Below are 20,603 nucleotides of genomic sequence, written 5' to 3' on the forward strand. Positions count from 1 at the left end.
CTCTATCATTTGACATGTTCCTTTCAAGCATTATGCAGTCTTTAGATCCTCGTCTGGCACCTGGTCAGCACTCAGGTTCTAAGTTGTTACTGGTATTGTTGTTGTTATTATCCTACCCTTCTTTCTCCCTGACCTGTGCCTTGGGCACCTACCATGCAGGATCACTCCCTCTCTGCCATGTGTTCCTGTCCTCTACTTTCGCATACTTTCTGCTGCCCCCTGTTCTACCTGACTCCTGTCTACCAGACCCTACTGTGTGCCACCTCCTTCAGGAAGACCTCGTGGTGCTCTGGCTGGAGGAGGTTCTCCCGGGAACTCTCACTTCCTTCAGCCTGTACTCCATCCTCCCGAGACCTTTTCTTCCTGCTGGATTTCTGAAAATCTGTGCCCTTTTCTATCTTTTAGGGATTCCCTCAGGGCAGAAATAGGGTCCCTTGTCACCTTAAGAGTCTAAAGTTCAAAGCCCTCACTAGCCATGTTGTTTCATCTCTCGGAGCCTCAGTTTCCTCTTGTCAAATGGGAAAAGTAGTACTAGCAACCTCACCAGCTGCTGTGAAAATTAACTGGAAAAAATGCTCATCAGCAACTTGGAGTCATTTCTGACATATCACAGACACTGAGTTGTTGCTAGCTGTTATTATTAGGGTTGTTGTGATTGTTGCTTGTCAGGAGATGAGTAAGTGGACCATGCCCCTCAGGAACAGAAGGGAAAACTGAGTCCCAGGATGCACTGCAAATTGGCAGCCGAGATAGGACTGCTGACTCCCAGGCTGAGAGACTCTGCCTTGTGATTGTGGCCTAGTTCCTCTTCTGTCCATGAGGTGGTGGGATTACTTCCTCTCCCAGGAGTGTCTACAGCAGCGTCCTCTGGGAGCCATCTCATTGTCTCCCACAAGCAGCCTCATCTCAGCCCTCCCAGCTCTGATACAGCTCTGTTAACACCTGTAACCTCAGCCTCCATGCTTGCTCCTTAAATCACGGGCCCCAGGCGCTCAGCTTCAGAGGCTACATTTCACTTGTAATTAAGGGGCCTGTCCCAGGGAGGGGAAGTTTACCTTCTGCCGGAGCCACTAAATCCAGCTCCCAGAGGCAGAGAGGATAAAACATCGTGCTGACCTACCACTTGTCAAGGTTTAACGACGCACCTGCAAGCCTGCAAGCCTCGATCAAGGGGGTACTCGGGTGTGTGTGTGTGGGGGGGGGTGCGGGCAAGTCTGGAGAAAGTGGGTGAGACATGGGAGGTCCAGAGGGTTCATGAGGGCCTCTGGGTGCTGCAGCCACCTGCCTGGAAAATTCAAGAGAGGGAACGAGCCTCTTGAGGTCAGCTCTGGTGGGATGTGTGGGCCATTTTCTCAGAAGTTGTATAGACACTCCAGATCCAAGTCACCTAGGTTTGCAAGCAAGCTCTGTGTGACCTCAAGAAGTGAACTTAACGTCTCTGAGTCTCAGTTTCTTCATTTATTAAAATTGGAATAATGGAAGTACCCAATTCTTGGGGTTGTGAGGTTTAAATGAATGAACATGTCTAAAGTGTTTGGAGCAATGTCTGACACTCCATAACAGCAACATTTACTGCCCTTAATGTGAAGTCGTACCTCCCTGTATTTAAGTGAATTTTAAAGCCTCTGCCTAGCTAGAGGGAAATGGGGAAGCGCTCAGTCATCCCTCCATTGCTGATGTTGGGTGCCATTGAGTTGATTCTGACAGCAACCAAAAAAAATCTCCTCACACTCATTGCTGTTGAGTCAAAACTCACACAAGAAGAGATACCCATCTTTCTCCCTCAGAGCAGCTGGTGGATTCGGTGTGCCAGGGAGGCACAGCATGTCTTCTTATGGACGACACCCCCAGAGCTCCTTCTGACTCACAGCCACCCTGTATGTATGGGGAGGACATTCTGTCCAATCCTGGGTCATCCTCACAACCATTAGTGTGTTCAGGTCCCCTGCTGTTGTCTCTGCGTCAATCCATCTCATCGAGGGTCTTCCTCTTTTGCACCAACCCTCTGCTTTATCTAGTATGATGTACTTTTTGAAGGACTGGTCCCATCTTATGATATGATGAAAGGATGGTGAGATGAAGTCTTCCACGACACACTTGTTTGTTCTCTTGGCTGTGTGTTTCATGGTATATGCAGCATTCTTGGTCAATACTACAATTTAAAATGTAGCAATTCCTCCACAGCAGGTACATTACGCAAAACAAAAAGAGCTATCCACAATGAAATGGTTAGTTGCCTCTGCGTGGATTCTGAGTCATGGCAACCTGTGTATTTTAGAGCAGAACTATGCTCCATGCGGTGTTCAGTGTCTGTGACCTTTTGGAAGTAGGTAGCTAGGCCTTTCTTCAGAGGTATTCTGGGTGGATTTGAACTGTCAACCTTTTAGTTTATGGCTGAACACATAGTCAAACTCAACACACTATAGTTTGAGTTAGAACTGACTCATAGTTGACATTCCAGTGCATTTTCGAGGCTGTTAGTCACATGGGAGATGATTGCCTTATCTTTTTGCCCATAGAGTCCTGGTTGGATTCAAACCACCAAAGAAACTGGGTCTTTAGATTAGCAGTGCATCTGCCTGTGGACTCGGCAACAAAGCTTCCTAAGCACACAAACCACGTCATTGCTGTTGAGTTGGACCTAATTAAGAGCTGGACCTAACTAAGAGCTGGCCCTCCAGCAGGATTGCAGAGGCAGTAAATACAAAAAGAAGAGATTGTCCATCTCTCTCCCATGTAGCAGCTGGTGGACTTGAACCTCCAGAGAGGCATGGCTTTTTGGCTAGCAGTGAAGCTCTCTACAGACTGTACCACCAGAGCTCCCTTAAGCACATGGCTGTTGTTGGGTATAGTCGAGGGGGAACCAACTCACAGCTGATCCTCCAGCAGGTTTTCAGAGGCTTTAAATCGAGCATAGGGAGATAGCCCATTTTCCTCCTGTGGAGCAGCTGGTGATTTTGGACTGTGTGCCTTTGGGTTGGTAGTACAGCTCCTTACCACTAGGCACTAGGTGCACACAGTTATTATTGTTGTTATGTGCCGTCGAGTCATTTGCAACTCATAGCGACCCTATGTACAACAGCCCTAAACCCTGCTCTATCCTGTGCCAATCGCATTGCCTCTGACACACCCATCCCGATTACCCCAGTCACTGAATCAATCCACCTCATAGAGGGTCTTCCCCTCCTGCGCTGTCCCTCTTCCCTATCCAGCATGATGTCCCTCTCCAAGGACCTGTCTCTCCTTACAACATGTCCAAAAGAATCCTTGCCTCCAAAGAGTAGCCTGGTTTAACCCTCTCCAGGATGAATCTGTTTGTTTTCTTGGCAGTCCAGGGTACATTCAATACTCTTCTCCAGCACCACAGCTCAAAGACATCAGTTTTCCTCCTATCCTCCCTAGTCATTGTCCAACTCTCTGATGCATAACAAGTGATTGCAAAGACCATGGCCTGTATCAGGCGCACCTTAGTCCCCAGAGAGACACCGTTGTTCTTGAGTTATTTAGAGAAGTCCCTAACAGCAGACTTTCCCATCACGATACATTTTTTTATTTCCTGGCTGCTGATGCCAAGAGTGTTGACCGTGGAGCTGAGCAAACTGAAGCTGTGAACGATCTTAATCTCTTCACCATCCCTCCTGATGCTACCAATTGGTCCAGTGGTGAGAATCTTTGTCTTCTTGACCTTGAGCCTCAGTCCATACTGAAGGCTGCAGTCCTTGACCCTCTGCAGCAAGTGCATGAGTTCCTCCTCAGTTTTGGCAAGCAGGGTTGTGTCATCTGCATAATGCAGATTGTTAATAGATCTTCCACCAATTCTGATGCCACACTTCTCCTCATAGAGCCCGGCCTCTCAGTACAGTAGGTACAGGAAAGCAAAGCAACGTATTATAATTAAATGAGCAAAGAGCTGGAGTCAGAAGATCAAAAGGGCTGAATTCTCTCAGCACTTCCGAACTCATAAGATATACAAAATGGGTGACCCTGGAGGACATTATGCTGAGTGAAATATCTCAGTCACAAAAGGACAAATACTGCATGGTGCTCCTGTTGTAAAACAGGACTGACATGATGGTTAGGGGAAGAGTGAGAAGGATGCGATAAATAATGTCTACTGCATTGAAACAGATGAGGGAGAGAACTGTTTAAAAGGGATATATGATTAGGTATTATTGTCATGACAGGAGTCCAGAATGAAGACTGCAAAGAGGAGTGTACTTGGGAGGAGGGATTGTATAACAATGGAAAAAATCTTTCTTTTACTTTTCAAAGAGAAGAACGAACTGGGGGTGGGGGGCAGGGAGAAAAGTGCAACAATGAATGAACGGAAATCCAAAAGTCTCTGTAAACTTTAATCAAAATTAATAATGATAAAATAAATAGGAAGGGAATAAGAAGCTGAAGAAACTGAAGAAAAAAATTAAAGCTTCGAGTTGCAATACTTAAGGGGCAGAATACTGAAGGATCCAGGTAGCATTAAAAAAGATGGCAGTATCGATTTTCTAAAATATAATGTATGGGAATGATGGTATAAACACAATGAATGAGTAGTGTGGAACACAATATATATATATAAACTTTGTAAACAAACCAATTATTAAAAACCCTAAAATAGAATGTATATGAGTGACTGTGTGAAACACAATGTAAATGGAAGACTGTATAAAACATAATGTATATGAACAAAATATAATTATATTATATATAATAATTACATAAAAACTAATTTTAAAACTTTTTTAAAAAAGAAGATGGAAGGAGTACACAGAGTTATTGTACCAAAAGAATTGGCTGACACAGAAGAATTTCATGAAACAACATACCATCAAGAGGCAATGGTGATTGATGAAGGAGGAAATTCAAGTTGTTTGGATGGAACTGGCAAAAACCAAGGCCCTAGGAATTGACAGCATACTAGTTGACATATTTCAACAGATACTGCCTTGGACATGCTCACTAGGTTATGCCAAGAAATATCGAGGACAACTACCTGGGCGACTGACTGAAAGAGATCCTTATTTTTCCTATACCAAGAAAAGGTGATCCAACAGATTGTGGAAATTATTGAACAATATTACTAATACCACACACGCAAGCAAAATCCTGTTGAAGATTACCCAAAAATGAACAGAATAGTACATTAACGGATAACTACCAGAAATACAAGCTGAGTTTACAAGAGATTGTGGCCTAGAAAGATTATAACCAGTGCCAGATGGATCTTGGCTGAAAGCAAAGAGTAACCAGAGGAATGTCTATCTGTGCTTTATTGACTATACAAAGGTAATTGACTACGTGTATCACAGAAAATTGTGGTTAGCCTTGAGAAGAATGGGAATCCCAGATTACTAGATTGTGCTCTTGTGGAACCTATACTTGGATCAGAAGGCAGTCGTCAGAACAGAGCAAGGAAAAACTGCTTGGCTCAAAATTAGGAAAGGAGTGAGTCAGGGATGTGTCCTATTTCCATACCTGTTCAATCTCTATGTGGAACAGATCATTCAGGAGGCTGGACTTTATGAGGAGGAGTGTATTATCAGGATTTGAGGAAGACTTATCATCAATCTGTGTGATACAGGTGATACAACTTTGCTTGCCAAAACTGAGGAGGACCTGAAGCATTTGCTGCAGACGGTCAAGGACTGTAGTCTTCACTATGGATTGAAGCTTAACATCAAGAAGACAAAGATTCTCACCACAGGGCCGGTTGGCAGCACCATGAAGGATGGAGAAGATATTGAAGTTGTTAACAATGTCAGCTTGCTCAGCTCCACAGTCAACACTGTTGACACCAACAATCAGGGAGTCAAAAGATGAATTGCCTTGAAGAAGTCTGCTGTCAAGAACCTCTCCAAAGTGGTAAAGTGCCATGATGTCAGTATAGAGACTAAGGTGTACATGCCAAGCTATGGTCTTCAAAATTACTTACTATACATCAGAGAGCTGGACAATGGCTAAGGATGACGGAAGAATTGATGTCTTTGAGTTGTGGTGCTGGAGAAGAGTATTGAACATACCATAGACCACAAGGCGAACAAATAGGTCTGTCTTGAGAGGATAAAATAAAGTTTCTCCTTGGAGACTAGGATTCTGAAGCTTCATCTCACATACTTTGGGCACATGGCCAAAAGGGACCAGTCCTTGGAGAGGGAGATCATGCTTGGAAGGGTGGAGGGACAGCATAGGAGAGGAAGACCTCGGATGAGATGGACTGATACAGTAACTGGGGCAATGGGATTAGGTATGTTGGAGTCAGTGAGACTGGCTCAGGACAGGTTAGGATTCACAACTGTTGTACATAGGGTTGATATGAATTGTGGGAGACTTAATGGCACATAACAACAAAATAAATAAACATGAATAATAAAGACATGAAGGTCTTCCCTCTCCCCCCCCCACTTACCCAACACTAGGTTCCCTTGGGAAAAGGATGATGATGGTTTGTTCTCTGGCTGTTGCTTAAGTCCAGTTCCAGTCTCAGATATGGATCAGAGAGGTCAAGTGCCTTTCTAATCACTCCCAATGTACACTTGAGTGGCCTTTTCTTCATCCCCTGCTCTGGGCCTCAGGTCCTTACAGAGGAAGAGTGACAATCAGAGTGCCTACGTTTAAACCCCAGCCTTTCCTGAAACGATTCCGTTTCTTCATCTGTAAAATGAGTATTCCAATCCTTGGCCTTTTAGCTTCACAGGCCTGTTGTAAAGGCCAGCTAATGGTGTAGCCCAAAGAGTCCATATTGCACTTGTTGAGAAGAGGCCTGGCTCCTGTGTCCATGGCCAAGAACCTTGATCCAGAGGCCTGAGTGGCTGCCATTCTGCTCACTCAGAAAGGAAGGGGGTCCCTCTGTCTACCTAGCTGCTTCAGGCAATAGGTAAGCCAGAGGTCAAATTCCTGCCCCAGTCCCTTCCTATGCAGCTTTAGGCAAATCCCCTAACCTCTCTGAACCGTCGATGGTTCCCTCACTTATAAATGGAACATCACAAGGCCTATCTCAGAGTTCATAGGCGATTAGAAGACTAGTTTATAGAATGTGTTGGGCTTGTTCCTGGGAGCAGTGTGGCCCATAGTCAGACATTTATGTGTTCAGACAGAGAGAGACAGAATATTCTAGAAGTTAGTCCTGGAAGTGGTCAGCAAGCTTGGGCTTTTGTGGAAGTGGCTGTCCTTGCAAGATGACCCAGTCAGCGCTAAAGTGCTCTTCTGAGCCCCAGGCCCATCTGTCTGAACTCTCTCTAAATCGGCTCTGAGCCACTGACCTCTGCTAGCTGGGCAGTCTGTGGCCAGCAGGCAGGCCGAGTAGGCGTTCTTCATCTTGGATCAGGATAGCAGTCCCCAGGTCCTTCTTAAGCCTAGCTTGGAGGCCCCTGGCCACTCCTGCCTCAGCCCTCCTGCTGCAACCCCCACTCAGTCCAGCTTGTGGCCAGCCTAGCTTAGCCAACTGTCTCAGCCCCAAGTGCCTAGCTGGCTAGCTGCCCCGGAAGCTATGATGGCAGGGAGGAGATTTGCTGAGGTCCTCAAGCCTGCTGCACTGGCCTTTCCACCCCAGTGACCCATTAGCTGCCATCACCGGCTGTGGAGTGAGATCACATGGCTCCATCAGCTTCCTCTCAAAGGACATCCCCCATCCAGTGTCAGGCACGCAATGCCTCCCACATCTGTTCCCATCTTTCCAATTGGTCTTCATGTCCTGAGGCTGCTGCTGGAAATGCCTCACATGTCCAGACTCTGGGCTGGCTCCCGTCCTCTCTCTCACCTCTGACTGCCTGCCCAGATCTAATAGTGATGGCAACCGACCCAGGCTGAACGCTGATGATATGCTTCAAGGAACCATGGCTTATATGTCTTATAAGATAGGATCTGTGCTATTCCTAGTTCCCAGATGAGGAAGCAGAGGCTGAGAGAGTCAACATCACAGAAAAAGAATACAGTAAGTGGAATCGGACTCAGAGCTGCTCAGCCTCATTCCCTTTTCTGGTCTCCTTTGCCAGCATCCAGCTTGGCACCAGGATTGTCACTGCCTGGCATGGAGAATTCCCACTGAGCCATTGTTGCTTCCTGCAGCTCTGATCCCAGCTTCAGCCCCATTAACTTTACAGATATGAGTTAATGCCAAAAGGCTAGGAAAGAATGGGAGTGGCACTGGTGACTCGGTGGTAGGATTTTCCATGTTGGAGACGTGGTTCAGGTCACAGCGGATGCACCTTATGCTCAGCCACCACCCATCTGTCCATGGAGGCTTGTCCTGTTCTATAATGTTGATCAGGTTTCAAGAGAGCTTCCAGGGTAAGATGGACCAGAAAGAAAGGCCTGGTAATCTGTTTCCCAAAATGAAGACCCAGTGGAGAGTGGTGGTGGTTTGATTTGTAGCTAATCATGGATGGCACAGGCCAGGTAGCATTTTGCATATACTTTGGGTCACTAAGATCTGGGTACCAATTCAATGGTAACTCTCAACAAACCCACTCTTTACTGTTGAATCAGAACCGACTCATAGCTGACCCTCTAGTGTGTTTTCAAAGATTATAAATCACATGGGAAGAGACTGCCCATTTCCCTGCCATAGAGCAGCTAGTGAATTTGAACCACCTGCCTTTGGGTCTGCAGTGCCACTCCTTACCTAATAAGCTACCAATGGCAACTAACAAAAACAAAAGCTCTTTTCATATGCACTGACCTACTGTACTATACAGTAGTAGAGTAGTAATCTAGAGACAATGCTCCTTACAAAACTATCATTTTCCATCCCCCAACAGCATCGCAGGCATAGTACTGCTATAACCTCCATTTAACAGAAAAACTGAGGTTGCATATCATGCTCCACTTTGAATATTATATCGTAGTTGTTTGTGGACTATGGGTACTTAAACTAGACTGCCAGAGTTTGAATTCTGTTCTTTCCTTCCTAATCCTGTGCCTTTGGGTAAATCCTTTAACCTGTTTCCACAAATGTGAAATGAGGAAGGTAATAACAAAACAACAATCTTATAGGGCACAGTTCTACAGTGATACACATGGGGATGCCACTAGTCATAGTTGAGTTGATGTCAACTAGTAAGAGCAGAACCTGCCTTAGAGGACAATTGAATGAGCTAACAGGTGCAAAGCAATTAGAACAGAGCCTAGTGTATAGTAAATGCTCAATAAACACCAGCTGCTTTTATCACTATTAGTTGCACCACTGGGCATAAAAATCATATTGGAATCCAAAACTCATATTCTTAACCACTCCTCAACTCTCTCAGGTGAGCTATGTTTCTAATCAACCTGATTTGCAGGGAGCTCCGATGGTGAAATCCATAGAGTGTATTGCTCCTACTCCAAAGTCTACACCTCCTTGACGGTTTGAACTCACCAACACACCAAGGAGAAAGATGGGCAGTTTCCTCCCAGGTGGCTTCTAGTTTTGGAAACCCAGTGGAGGGTTAGCTCCACTGAATTGGATCTGACTCAACGGTAATGAGAGAAAGAGAGAATTTAATAGAGAATTTAACTCTTCCATTGAGGATTAACCCTGATTCCTCCCATTTCGGGCTGGTCATTCTGTCACTCACCCAGAGCAGGCAGGAAGGGCTTGGTTGTGTATCTGTGCAGATGCTGATTTAGGGGACAAGAGCAGCGCAGGCATGGTTTTTAGGACCCTGGAGACTCCTGAAGTAGGAGGTGGAGGTTGGAGTTTGTGCCTCCTCTCCCTCAGCACCCTGGGACTCTTCTGCAGCTCTGGAATGGATTCCAACCTTGTCCCCCACAACCACTGCCTCCTCCACAGAGCAAATATTCCTTGGAGTCCAAGGCCACTGAAGTTGCCTGGGGCCAGGTAATGTAATTAGTCCAAGCCCAGCAGGGGACTCATCTACTTGGGCTCCAAGAGCAAGGAATGAGCTGATCATTTTTAGCCCAGCAGGTGTCCTGGGGTGTGGAGAGGACTGCAGCTCCCAGCAATCCTGCCTGGGAACCCTAAGGATTCCCAGACCAGTGGCCGCCATCCATGGACCTAACCCCGCCTCTCTACTGTCCTACATACCAACTGTGCATTCGTTCTGTCTGGGAAACACATCATCCCTCATAATTTTCCTGGGCCTGGGGAGACTTTTAAAAAGAGAATTCTATAAGCTGCATCTTGCTTTCCCACTGGCATTCTTCTGAGAAGTAAAATAGTGCTTCTCATCTTTTACTCAGACATTCAGAAGCAGTAGGATGCTGAGGGGGCAAGGTCTGCCCTCCGCCCTCCATTCTTCCTAGTCTGTTGGTACCATGGGCATTTTTCCTTCCCAAGAGAGGTACTTGGCACCTTAATTATCCATCCTGGGAATTCTCTTCTGCTTCTAGAGAGAAACACTGGGCTGAGATAAGAGAATTTGATTAAGAATCTAATCTTAGAAGACAGGGATTGAGGTCCCTTGAAATCCTAGGGTTTTTCTTGGCCTCATCGATGTAAACCCATGCTCCAATAGTTCCTGGAATCTTCTGCAATCTCTTTCCTTTGGGGAAACCTCACAACCCTTCGGTACATTTCCTTTAATAGGAAACCCTAGGACACTGGTCACAGGAGAATTTCTTAGAAATTCATCACCTTATAGCTGAGGAGCAAACAAGCCAGATGGAGAGTGATTATATGGTTTTTAAAAATACTTGATATGAAGTAGGACTGACATATATATAGATCAAGGAATAGAACTGATAGCTCAGAAATAAACTTTTACAGTTGGAGGCAATTGGTTTTCAACAAGGACATCAGGACAATCTGATGGGGAAAGAAGTCAGTATTTGAAAAAATGATTCTGTAACAATTGGCTATCCTTAGGGATCTCTGGTGATTGATGAACATGGAGCTGTGCTGCCAACCCAAAGAAAAATGGTTTGAATCCACTAGCTGTTCCACAGAAGAAAGATGGGAAGTCTCCTCCCATGTGGTTTACAGCCTCTGACACCTGCTGGAGAGTCAGCTATGGCAAACTATAATGTAACAACAATCACCAACACGCATGACAACAACAGGACAAAGTAATTAAGTGGAATCCCTACCTCACACCATTTTTTTTTAAAGTAATTTAATAAATCACAGATCAAAGTAGAAGAACTATAAGCTAAAACTCTACAGCTCTTAGAAGAGACTCTGGGAGTAAATCTTTGTGACCATGGGGTAGGAAAGTCTTTGATATGCCACCAAAGACACAAATGACAGAGGAGAAGAGATAAATGGAACTTTATAAAAATTCAAAGTTTTGTGCTTCAAAGGACAACATCAAGAAAGTAAAAAGAGAACCCACAAGACGGGAGAAAATATAGGCAAATTGTACTTCTAAAAAGAGTCTGAAGAACTCTTATAATTTAATAATACAAAGGCAAATTAGCTAATTAAAAGTACAAAGGATTTGAACAGAAATTTCTGCAAAGAAGATATACAAGTGGCCAAAATGTTGCTTTTACTGACTCATAGTTTACCCTCCATCAAATTTTCAGGAGCTATAAATATACCATGAGAATAAAATATAGAAAGCTCATGTTTCTTTCACAGAGCAGCTGGTGGTGCATTTGAACCCATCTACCTTTGGGATGGTAGCGTAATGCCTTATCACTAGGTCACCAGAGCTCCCTAAAATGACCAATATATTCACACCAAAAAAAATAGATCTAACTAACATTATAAGCCATTATGCAGGTGCAAATTAAAGCCACAATAATATAATTCATATCTACTAACTACTTTGGCAATGAATTTATTCCAATTCATTTACGTCAGAATAGATCTGTGCTCTGTAAGATTTTCAATGGTTACTTTTTAAGAAGTGGATTGCCAAGCATTTCTTTTGAGCCACTTCTGGGTGGACTCAAACCTCCAATCTTTCCATTTGTGGCCAAGTGCATTAGTGCAGGGCTTCTAGTCCTAGTTAGTGCTCAGGCTTAATGAAGTCTGTGTGTGCTCAGCTCTGTTAGCCCCCAGTCTTCAAATGACATCTGTCTTACTAGCAGCCTTTGTGTCAAAGGCAGGGAAGATTCCTTTGGGCTGCTGAAGGAGTATCACCTTTGAGATTAGCACAGCAGGGTGGGAATCCCCTGTGTCACCCACAGGGATAAATTCTTTAGCCTTCAAGAATTTCAGTTTCATCATATGTGAAAATGGGAATGATGACTCCTAGCTCCGAGGGCTCTGTAAGGATCCCGTGGTTACTGGTGGATTGTGCACTGTGCACAGTGCCTGGCACGAAGCATGGACTTAATGAAGTTTGACCTTGATCATCAGCACCTGGGTGGTACCAGTGGGTTCCAAGGCAGAGTTGCCATCTGAAACCCTGCATGTTGGCATTCTGAGAGATGGAGAAAAGCAGCATCTTTGGTTAGCAGTGGCAGGAGGCAGGCTTGAGGGGTGTCTGGGCCTCAGAACATTTAATTGATTGTAACATTGAACCCTTAACATGCTCCCCCACGCCCAGATAACCTGCACCCTCCCGTCCTCCCGTGACGGTGTATAATGCGTTCCCAGGGCCCAGCACGCAACTTTCAAATTGGCTTACAATTTATCTGAAGCTCGAATAAAAACATTTTAATGACTGTGTGCAGCACACACCCTCAGTGTCACCCACGGGGCTCCCAAATGCCTTTCCCAACACATAGCGGGATGTTATAGGCGTGAAATTACAGCCGCTCTTGCATTTTGATCTTCACCGGAGGCCTCTGGAATCAGTGGAGTTGGAGCGCGCAGAGCTGCAGATGCAAAGACGCAGACCCTGAGCGAGCAGCACACAGGTGAGGTCCTGCCTATGCCCGTGCCTCGCCTCTCCTCCCTCCTGCTGTCCCAGGGAGCGTCCCTGATCCCCAAACGGGAGCCTGTCTTGACCAACTGTTGGCTACCAACATCCTTAGCCTTTCTGGCACAAAGGAGCCCCCAACCAGCCTTCAATGGCTGCTCTCTGAAAGGAAGCGTCTTTGCACATGTTTGTTTATCAATAAGAAAGGGTCTGTGAAATGTTCTAAGATGCCAATAGCATAAGTACATTATTTTTTGAGACCCTGAAATATATTTGAAGGAGAAGGTCACAGAGATGCATTGATGAGGAAAGAGAGTCAGTACCTTTTTGATACCTTATTTTTCATTGGGCCCAAATTTCATTGATAGGATTAGTATTTGTCCTTAGAAGTATTAGCAATTAAGCATTCTGAATGAGCCAGGAAGTGGATGACCAGCAGTCTATTGTAAAATAAACTCTCTCATTTAACTCCCCTGATCTTGGCACTTCACACTTTGAGCCTCTGTGTCTCATCTATGCAATGGGCACATAGCAATGCGGTCTCTCAGGCCAATATGGTCAATGGATAAGATCATCATCTATGGGAAATACCTTACAGGATAGATTAAGTGAGGTTCTTTACTGGCTTTCCCACATCAAACCTTACCCCATCTCCCCAGTTCTGGACTTAGGCAAGTCATGGGATTCATGCCGCCAGGGGCAGGAACAACCACAGCTTGTGGCAACCCAGGGATCCCTTTCCCTTCCCTGGGCCTCAGTGGCCTCACCTGTGAACTGAGGGTAACAGTAAGACTGCCTTTGTGGGATTGTTGTGAGGATAGGTAACATTCTGGAGGGGGAGGCACTCTAGGATTGGGACCAATCAAGTAAGCGTGACGAGCTATGCCATTGTTACAATTGCTGACAACTCCTTTCCTGGTGCCGTAATCATCCTGTTGCTTGGTCTGTACATGTACCTCATGTCTGCCTCACACACTGCAGCGTCAACCCCCAGAGGACAAATGACTTCGTTCTGTTCAACTGCGTCCACTAACTGGCACAGTATGTGTTTCATTGTTTGTTAGCTGCCATTCAGTCAGCTCTGTTTTATAGAACCACTGATCTGAATCTTGCCCTATCCTGGATCACCCCCAAATCTTGGATGTGCTCAAGCCCACTGTTGCGGTCACTGTCTTAATCCATCTCACTGTGTTTCTTCCTCTTTTCTCCTGATCGTCCTTTTCCAGGGACGGGGTCCTCCTGACAATATGCCCAGAGGATGTGAGTCACATGGTAGGTGCTCAGTCCATATCTGAGCAATAAATGAGTGAGAGCTGGCTCTTCCTCTCCCCAGATGGAAGCACCAGTTCTTTGTTGGGTTCCGTGGTGTAATCAGTACCCCCGCCCCTAGGCACCAAGGATGCATCCTGCATCCTTGTTTATTAAGTTAGGGGGCCAGTTGATCAGGGAGTGAGTAACTCCAGCAGAGTAGATTAAGCTGGCCAAGGTACTTCCTGCCGTCCTGTCCCATTCCCAATACAGCCTCTGCTGCTGCCTGGGTCATGGCTGCACCAGGAAGCCAGGATGCACCACATACTGCAGCTGTAATAATCGATGATCCTCCGGAGGCCTGGCCTTTGGAGGTTTTCAATTTCCCCAGAAGCAGCGACTTGCAACCGAGCCTTTCAGTCTTCATTGATTGCCTCAGGATGGCAAGCCTCATTTCCCTGGTAAATATCATTTGCTAATAAAAGCAGAGCCCCGAGTCAAAACCAAGTCCCCCCAACTTTGGACATCAGATCTGCACTTGAATCAGAGAGCAAGCCTGCAAAGAATGGCAGGCAGAGATGGCAGAGGCTTCAGAGACCATGTGGGGCAGTAAACTTGCTTTTCAAAATGGGGAAACAGAGGCTGGGTAGGGGTTCACTTGCCCATGGACACAGCTAACCACAGACAGAGCCAGGAGCCCTGACATCCAGCCCAGTGCACTCCCCAGCTCATCTCCTAGCCTTTCTATACCCTGGCCAGTCCCAGGACATGCAAGGAGGACACACCTAGCTGAGGTATGCACCCCACCAAAATTCCCTCTCCCACTCCCAGCAGCACTCATAACTGGGTCATCCTTCCTCCTATCCACTTCTCTGTCCTTTCCTCTCCCACTGGTGTTTATGTAACCCTGGTGTGGGGCTCCAGCTGGGAAGACGCTTACCCAACCCCCCAAAACTGCCCAGTACAGCCCATGCTTGTGCCGCACTTGGTTACAGAACCTGAACCTGGACGGCTGATGAATGGCCAGCTAAGTCTCTATCCCATTCTCTTTTATAGAAGCAGCCACTGTGGCCCAGGGCTGAGGCAGCTCTCACCCCTCCATTTACCATTCATTCTCCTCAATGTCCTTAAGTCCTTCCAGGGACAAAGGCTCAGCCCCTGATGCCAAGAGGTCAGTGCTCACGGGAAAGGTGTCCACCAGGGAAACACTGGGGTAGCCAGGCCACACTGGCCACAGCCTGGCATGGGCTTGCTTCCTTGTCCCTTAAACCCACATGTGGGGAAGGAGAAGAGAGCCCAACAACATAACAGGCATGTTGGTGGGTGTTTCTAAGACAGACCCTGTAACTCAAATGTCCACACAGACACACACAGAGATGCAGACACAGACACACACACACACACAGACACACACAGAGATGCAGACACAGACACACACACACACACAGACACACACAGAGATGCATGCATGCACACATATACCAATACATACGTACGCATGCACACACACAGAGCTTGCACTCACCCATGACGTTGAGGAATATGTTGCCTGAGGCCAGGACCACCTTTTCTCTTGTGGCTCGGTCATAGATACCCACGTGGCACTCGTAGGGACCATTGTCTGAAATCCGGACTTCTGGCAGCCTGGGGAAAGGAAGTAGGAGGAAGCCATCATTCTAGGGTTGAAAGGAGGCAGCGTTCAGGAAACTGACCCCAGAGTCTCCTCTGACTCAGTTTATGCTCACCAAGTGCTTACCGCAGTTGACTCCATGTGTTTTCTGGGAGGAGAGGAGCGTGTTTATTGAGTGTCAAGTACTGCACTCAGAATTGCAGCAGGTAGAGGCATGGGCTCTGTGCTCAGAGTTGAACCTCTGCTGGCGTTAGGCCTGGGCATGGCCTTCAGCCTTGTTGTGTGTGTGTGTGCCCTCGGATCAGAAGCAACTTGGCTGATGCTCGGGGATATTCCATCTTTCTCCCTCAGAGCAGTTGGTGGATTCGAACTGCCTGCCTTTTGGTTGGCAGCACAACTCTTTACCATTCAGCTGCCAGAGCTCCATGAACTAGGGGGGACAATGGTGCCCTCTTCTAGGGTGCTGTGACAATGACCAGGCTGAAGGGTCAGGCACTTACCATGACGTCTGGCATGTAGCCCTGGCTCAACACTGTCACCCAGTGCAACACCTCACTCCTCATGACCCCTCTTTAAAGAGGCATCACTGTGTCCTTATCATAGGCAAGGAAACTAAAGGGGAAAGCAAGGAGACATGACTGTCCCACACACTCCGATACAGCCAGGAAGAGTCAGGATGTTAATTCTTCCACACTGTGTGCTGCCACTTATGCCTAACCCTAGAGATAATGAAGAAATATGCCGAAATTCCTGCCTTCCAAAATAAGTTCACATTCCAGTAGACAGACAGATTGATCAGTTCCCTAAACTGGCATGGGAAAACCAGTCAATAGGAGAGCATGGCATCCCTCGGTGGCGCAGATCCTTCCCACACGTACTGATAAAGGCATTGGAGGTTTGGGCCTACCCAGACACACCTCGAAGAAAGGCCTGCTGATCCCCTTTCAAAATATCAGCCACGGTCACCCCACGGAGCACAGCTGTACTCTGACACACAAAGGGCTGCCGTAAGCGGAAATCCTTTGAAAGCAGCTCGTTTGTTTTTTGTTCGTTTTTATCAGAGCAGGGAGCCGTTGCCTTTACCCGAGGGAGAAGGAGAGTTTCTCAGAGAAGGGACTGTAAGGAGAGGAAAGGACTCCTTCCCTTCTTCTAGACTTTTCCTCTAAAAGGCCACCCTAATCATCAATTCCAACTTAAAGTGATCCCTCCAATTGAGTTTTCGAGCCAATGAATCTGAGTAGGAGAAGGCTTCCCAGCCTCTCATGGAGAAACGATTGGACTTGAACTGGTGACCTTTTGGTTAGCAGGGCAACAGGTAACCCAGTATACCTTCAGAGCTCCTTCGTCAAGTGCTAGATAGTCAACATTTTAGACTTTTCAGGCCACATGGTCTCTGTCACAACTATTTATACCATGAGCATGGAAGCAGCCGCATATTGCATACGCAGATCACTAGAACAGCATCCCGATAAAACTTCATTTATGGACATTGAAATTTCATATCATATAAATTTCATGTGCCATGAAATGTTCTTGTTTAATTTTTTTCAGCTACTTTAAAATGTAAATAAAGGGGGAGACATTTTTAATAAACACATTATTTATTTATTAATTATTAATTATTATCTTTGTGTGTGTACCGTCAAATCAGATCTGACTGGTACTGGTGGAGATTGAACCTCCTTCTTCAGCTGAGCATCTGGTGGATTTGAACCACACACCTCTGGGATTGCAGTGCAGCTTCCTGCCACTAGGCCACCAGAGCTCCCTGGGGGAGAAATTTTAATGTAGATTGTACAAACATAGTTAATATATTAGAGTTGGCCCACAGGCAAGATGGCAACTTCTGTTCTCCTTCCACAGAACATCCTGGGGCTGACCATGAGAAAATGAGCTTACATGTTTGTTCCCTTTTCCCATGAAAATGTTCACAGGGTAGTTCCCCCCTCCCCCCCCCCATGGTGTAGTGAGAAGAAGGAGAGCTGGTAGAACAGTGGTTAGGTGCTTGGCTACTAACTGAAAGGTCAGCTGTTTGAAGCCACTGGCTGGTCTGTGGGGGAAAAGACTTGATGATCTGCTTCCTAGAAAACTGCAGGCTTTGGGAATCCATGGGACTGTGCTACAGGGTTGGTAGGAGTCAGGATCAAAACTCAGTGTCACACAACACAGTGAAAGTCCTGGTGTGCAGCTGGAGAGAAACGAGTTCAAATGTCACTCCTGTAGTTGGCAAGTCCCCTCTCTAAGCCTCTGACTTTTAATTTAAAAGAAAGAAACAAAACCCAACACCAAAACAAAATAGTACTGATACTTCACAGCGTAGCACTCATTCATTCATGCACCACAGTCCAGTGGGCAGCAACTTGCAGCCACCAAGCATTGGGTTTCCAAGGATGTCAGTCATAATGAGAAGAGATTACCCATCTTTCTTCCTGAGGAGTGCTTGTAGATTTGAACCTCCAGAGATGCAAAGCCAGACTTTGGGTTAGCAACTCCCTACAGATTCCCTCACCCAAGCTCCCCTCACGGAACTACAGTGAGTTTGAGCCACAGTGCTATCCTGCACCGGCTTTGCACATCATCAGGACAGCGGCACCCGAAGGGATGGAGGTATCATTGCTTGTTCCTTCAACCTGTGCTACCCCGTTGAGAGGGGCGGGTCCTGCAAGTGAGTTTCCGATGTCTGGACAGAGAAGAGAGAGCTTTTGATTACAGCAAACCTGTGAGCCCACCAGTACGTCCCAGTCCCTCTGGGTAAAGTAGGGGTCAAAGGCGAACCCATTATGTTACAACTTAGAGGAACTGGAGTCTCTGTTTGGATTTTTAAAAGTTTCTCAATTCATGTACTGGGAGAAGAAACTAAAATTCACAGAAAACCAGTAAAAAGACAGTTGCCTTGAGTCCATTCTGAGTCATGTGTCAGAGTAGAACCATGCCCCATATACTTCCAGTGACTGATTTATTTGGAAGCAGAACACCAGGCGTGTCTTCTGAGGTTCCTGGGCAAAGACTAGAACACCTAGTCTTCCTGTTAGCAGACCGGCATCTTAACCACTTGCACACTCCATTTGGAAAACACCCAGATTCACAGAACTCCTAATGAACAGTCAAGCACCCTACCCCGCAGTACCTCAATGGCTGACAGTCAGCCCCTTTTGGTGGGGGGACAGAGAGAGCTCAGACCTTGATGTGTTCTCAGTCTTGCCTCCCACTGAGAAGGGAGGTTCCTTCAGCCTCTTTCTTCACTCTCATCCCCTCCTGGACACATTCTCTACTCAGCCCAGGCTCATCTCTCTCTTCCATCTGCTTCTGCTGAGCAATTTAGCCTCAGATTCACTCTTTCCTTTTCTCATCTCAGCTGTTTCCCTCTCTCATCCTTGTCTTCCAGCTCCTTCCTATGAGTCACTGTCCCTCCCTCCCTCTGCCTCACCCCCCACCCCCACCTGGTCTCCCAGTTAGTTCTCTGTGAGCTGAGCCAGCCTTTCCCTCCTCACCACCCAGCACACATTAGCATAAACAAACACCTTCATGTACATAGAATACACAGAGGTTGACATCTGGTCTACCTACTGTCACTAAAGGCCTGAGAGAATGGAGTGCTTTTCATCAGGAAAACTTAGTGGAGAAGAGGCTGCCTCCCTCAACTCAACCTCTCAGAAGAAAAAGCAAGCCTGGTGATTGTAAGAACAGCAGGGGACCTGTCTCCCCTCAAGGGAACTGTTTTCTGTTTTTGTAACTCGACCAGACTGAAAAAAATAGCCTCTCCATCAGCACAGTTACCAAGTGACAGTAACCCAGAGCGACATGTTTAGGTGACACTCATAGATGTCAGTTTTGGAGATGACTGGCTTAGTTGACTTGTGTAGGTGACAAGTGTGCAGGTGACATGCTCAGGTGACAGCGTCATAAAGAAACAGGCTCAGGGGACACATGTAACTAGCAGCTATACCCAGGTGATGTAATAAAATAATAATGACATGGTTGACACACAGGTGAATCGCACAGGTAACCACCATGTAGATGATAGGCGCAGAGGACTTGTTTATCTGATAGCAGCACAGGTGATGTGTTTAAGCAACTGCTACGCTGATGACATGCTCAGGTGACAGTAACATAAGCAATACGCTTGGGTGACACTGCACAGGTGGGGTGGCAGACAGCTCGGAGGACACCTGGATTAGGAAGCTTCCCACTTAGGACCATTTCTGCAGCCAGATGTTCCTTCCACTGGGTTCTGAAGCTCTGTGAGAAGTCTTGTTCTCCATCACGAACTCAAGTCACAGTCCTGAGCACCATCTTCCAGAGCTAGCAGGTCTATACTCTCAGATACGATCAGTGACCAAGTCCTGGGTTCCTCTAAAAAATACCCTGAATCGATTGTTTCTCTGTCTCCATGCTTCATCTGGAACAGCAATGGTTTAAGTTTTTTCTGCCTCTGCTAATACTCCTTCCAATCCACTCACCATGTAGAAACTGAATCTTTTCAAATGCAAATCACATTAATGTTACTCTCCTACCCAAAGCCCTTCAAAGGCTTCTCCTGCTCTTAAGATAAAGACCAGAAGCCAGCTGGGTTGGGCCCTTCTTCTTTTCCAGTCTCATGCTCATGCCCACCTCTCCCTGGCTCCTATTACAATGGCCTTCTTGCCATTCAAGCTTTCCTTCTCCAAAATTGTTTTTTTTCTTTATTCTGGAATAATTTTAAATTTATAGGAATGTTTCAAAGATAATAGAGACTCCCTGCATACTTCTCATCCAGCCTTCTCTATTATGAAGGTCTTACCCTGTTGTTGTTAAGCTGCCTTTGATCTTCACCTAGTCAGGTAGATTTCATGTTCAATCGAATGAAATGCTGTCTGGCCCTGTGTCAGTCCTAGTCTTGGTTGTGGATTGGACTGTTGTGATCCACCTGACTTCCACTGACAAATTTTCAGAAATAAAATGCCAAACCTCTTGCCCTAGGGACTTTTATTTTTTTTTTT

At 46.2% G+C, this 20,603-nt stretch overlaps 1 protein-coding gene across 1 annotated transcript in view; it reads right to left on the reverse strand.

Annotated features, from left to right (window-relative positions):
* Positions 1-20,603, reverse strand: part of IGSF21 (immunoglobin superfamily, member 21) — a 407,272-nt gene that overhangs the window by 48,142 nt on the left and 338,527 nt on the right. Inside the window, exon 4 of the mRNA XM_006883689.1 lies at positions 15,520-15,638. Coding sequence (XP_006883751.1) covers positions 15,520-15,638 — 119 coding nt within the window. The remainder of the gene's footprint in view (positions 1-15,519; positions 15,639-20,603) is intronic.

Source organism: Elephantulus edwardii, unplaced genomic scaffold, assembly GCF_000299155.1.
Source record: "Elephantulus edwardii isolate Elephantulus edwardi_28Jun2011 unplaced genomic scaffold, EleEdw1.0 scaffold00028, whole genome shotgun sequence".
Taxonomy (NCBI): domain Eukaryota; kingdom Metazoa; phylum Chordata; class Mammalia; order Macroscelidea; family Macroscelididae; genus Elephantulus; species Elephantulus edwardii.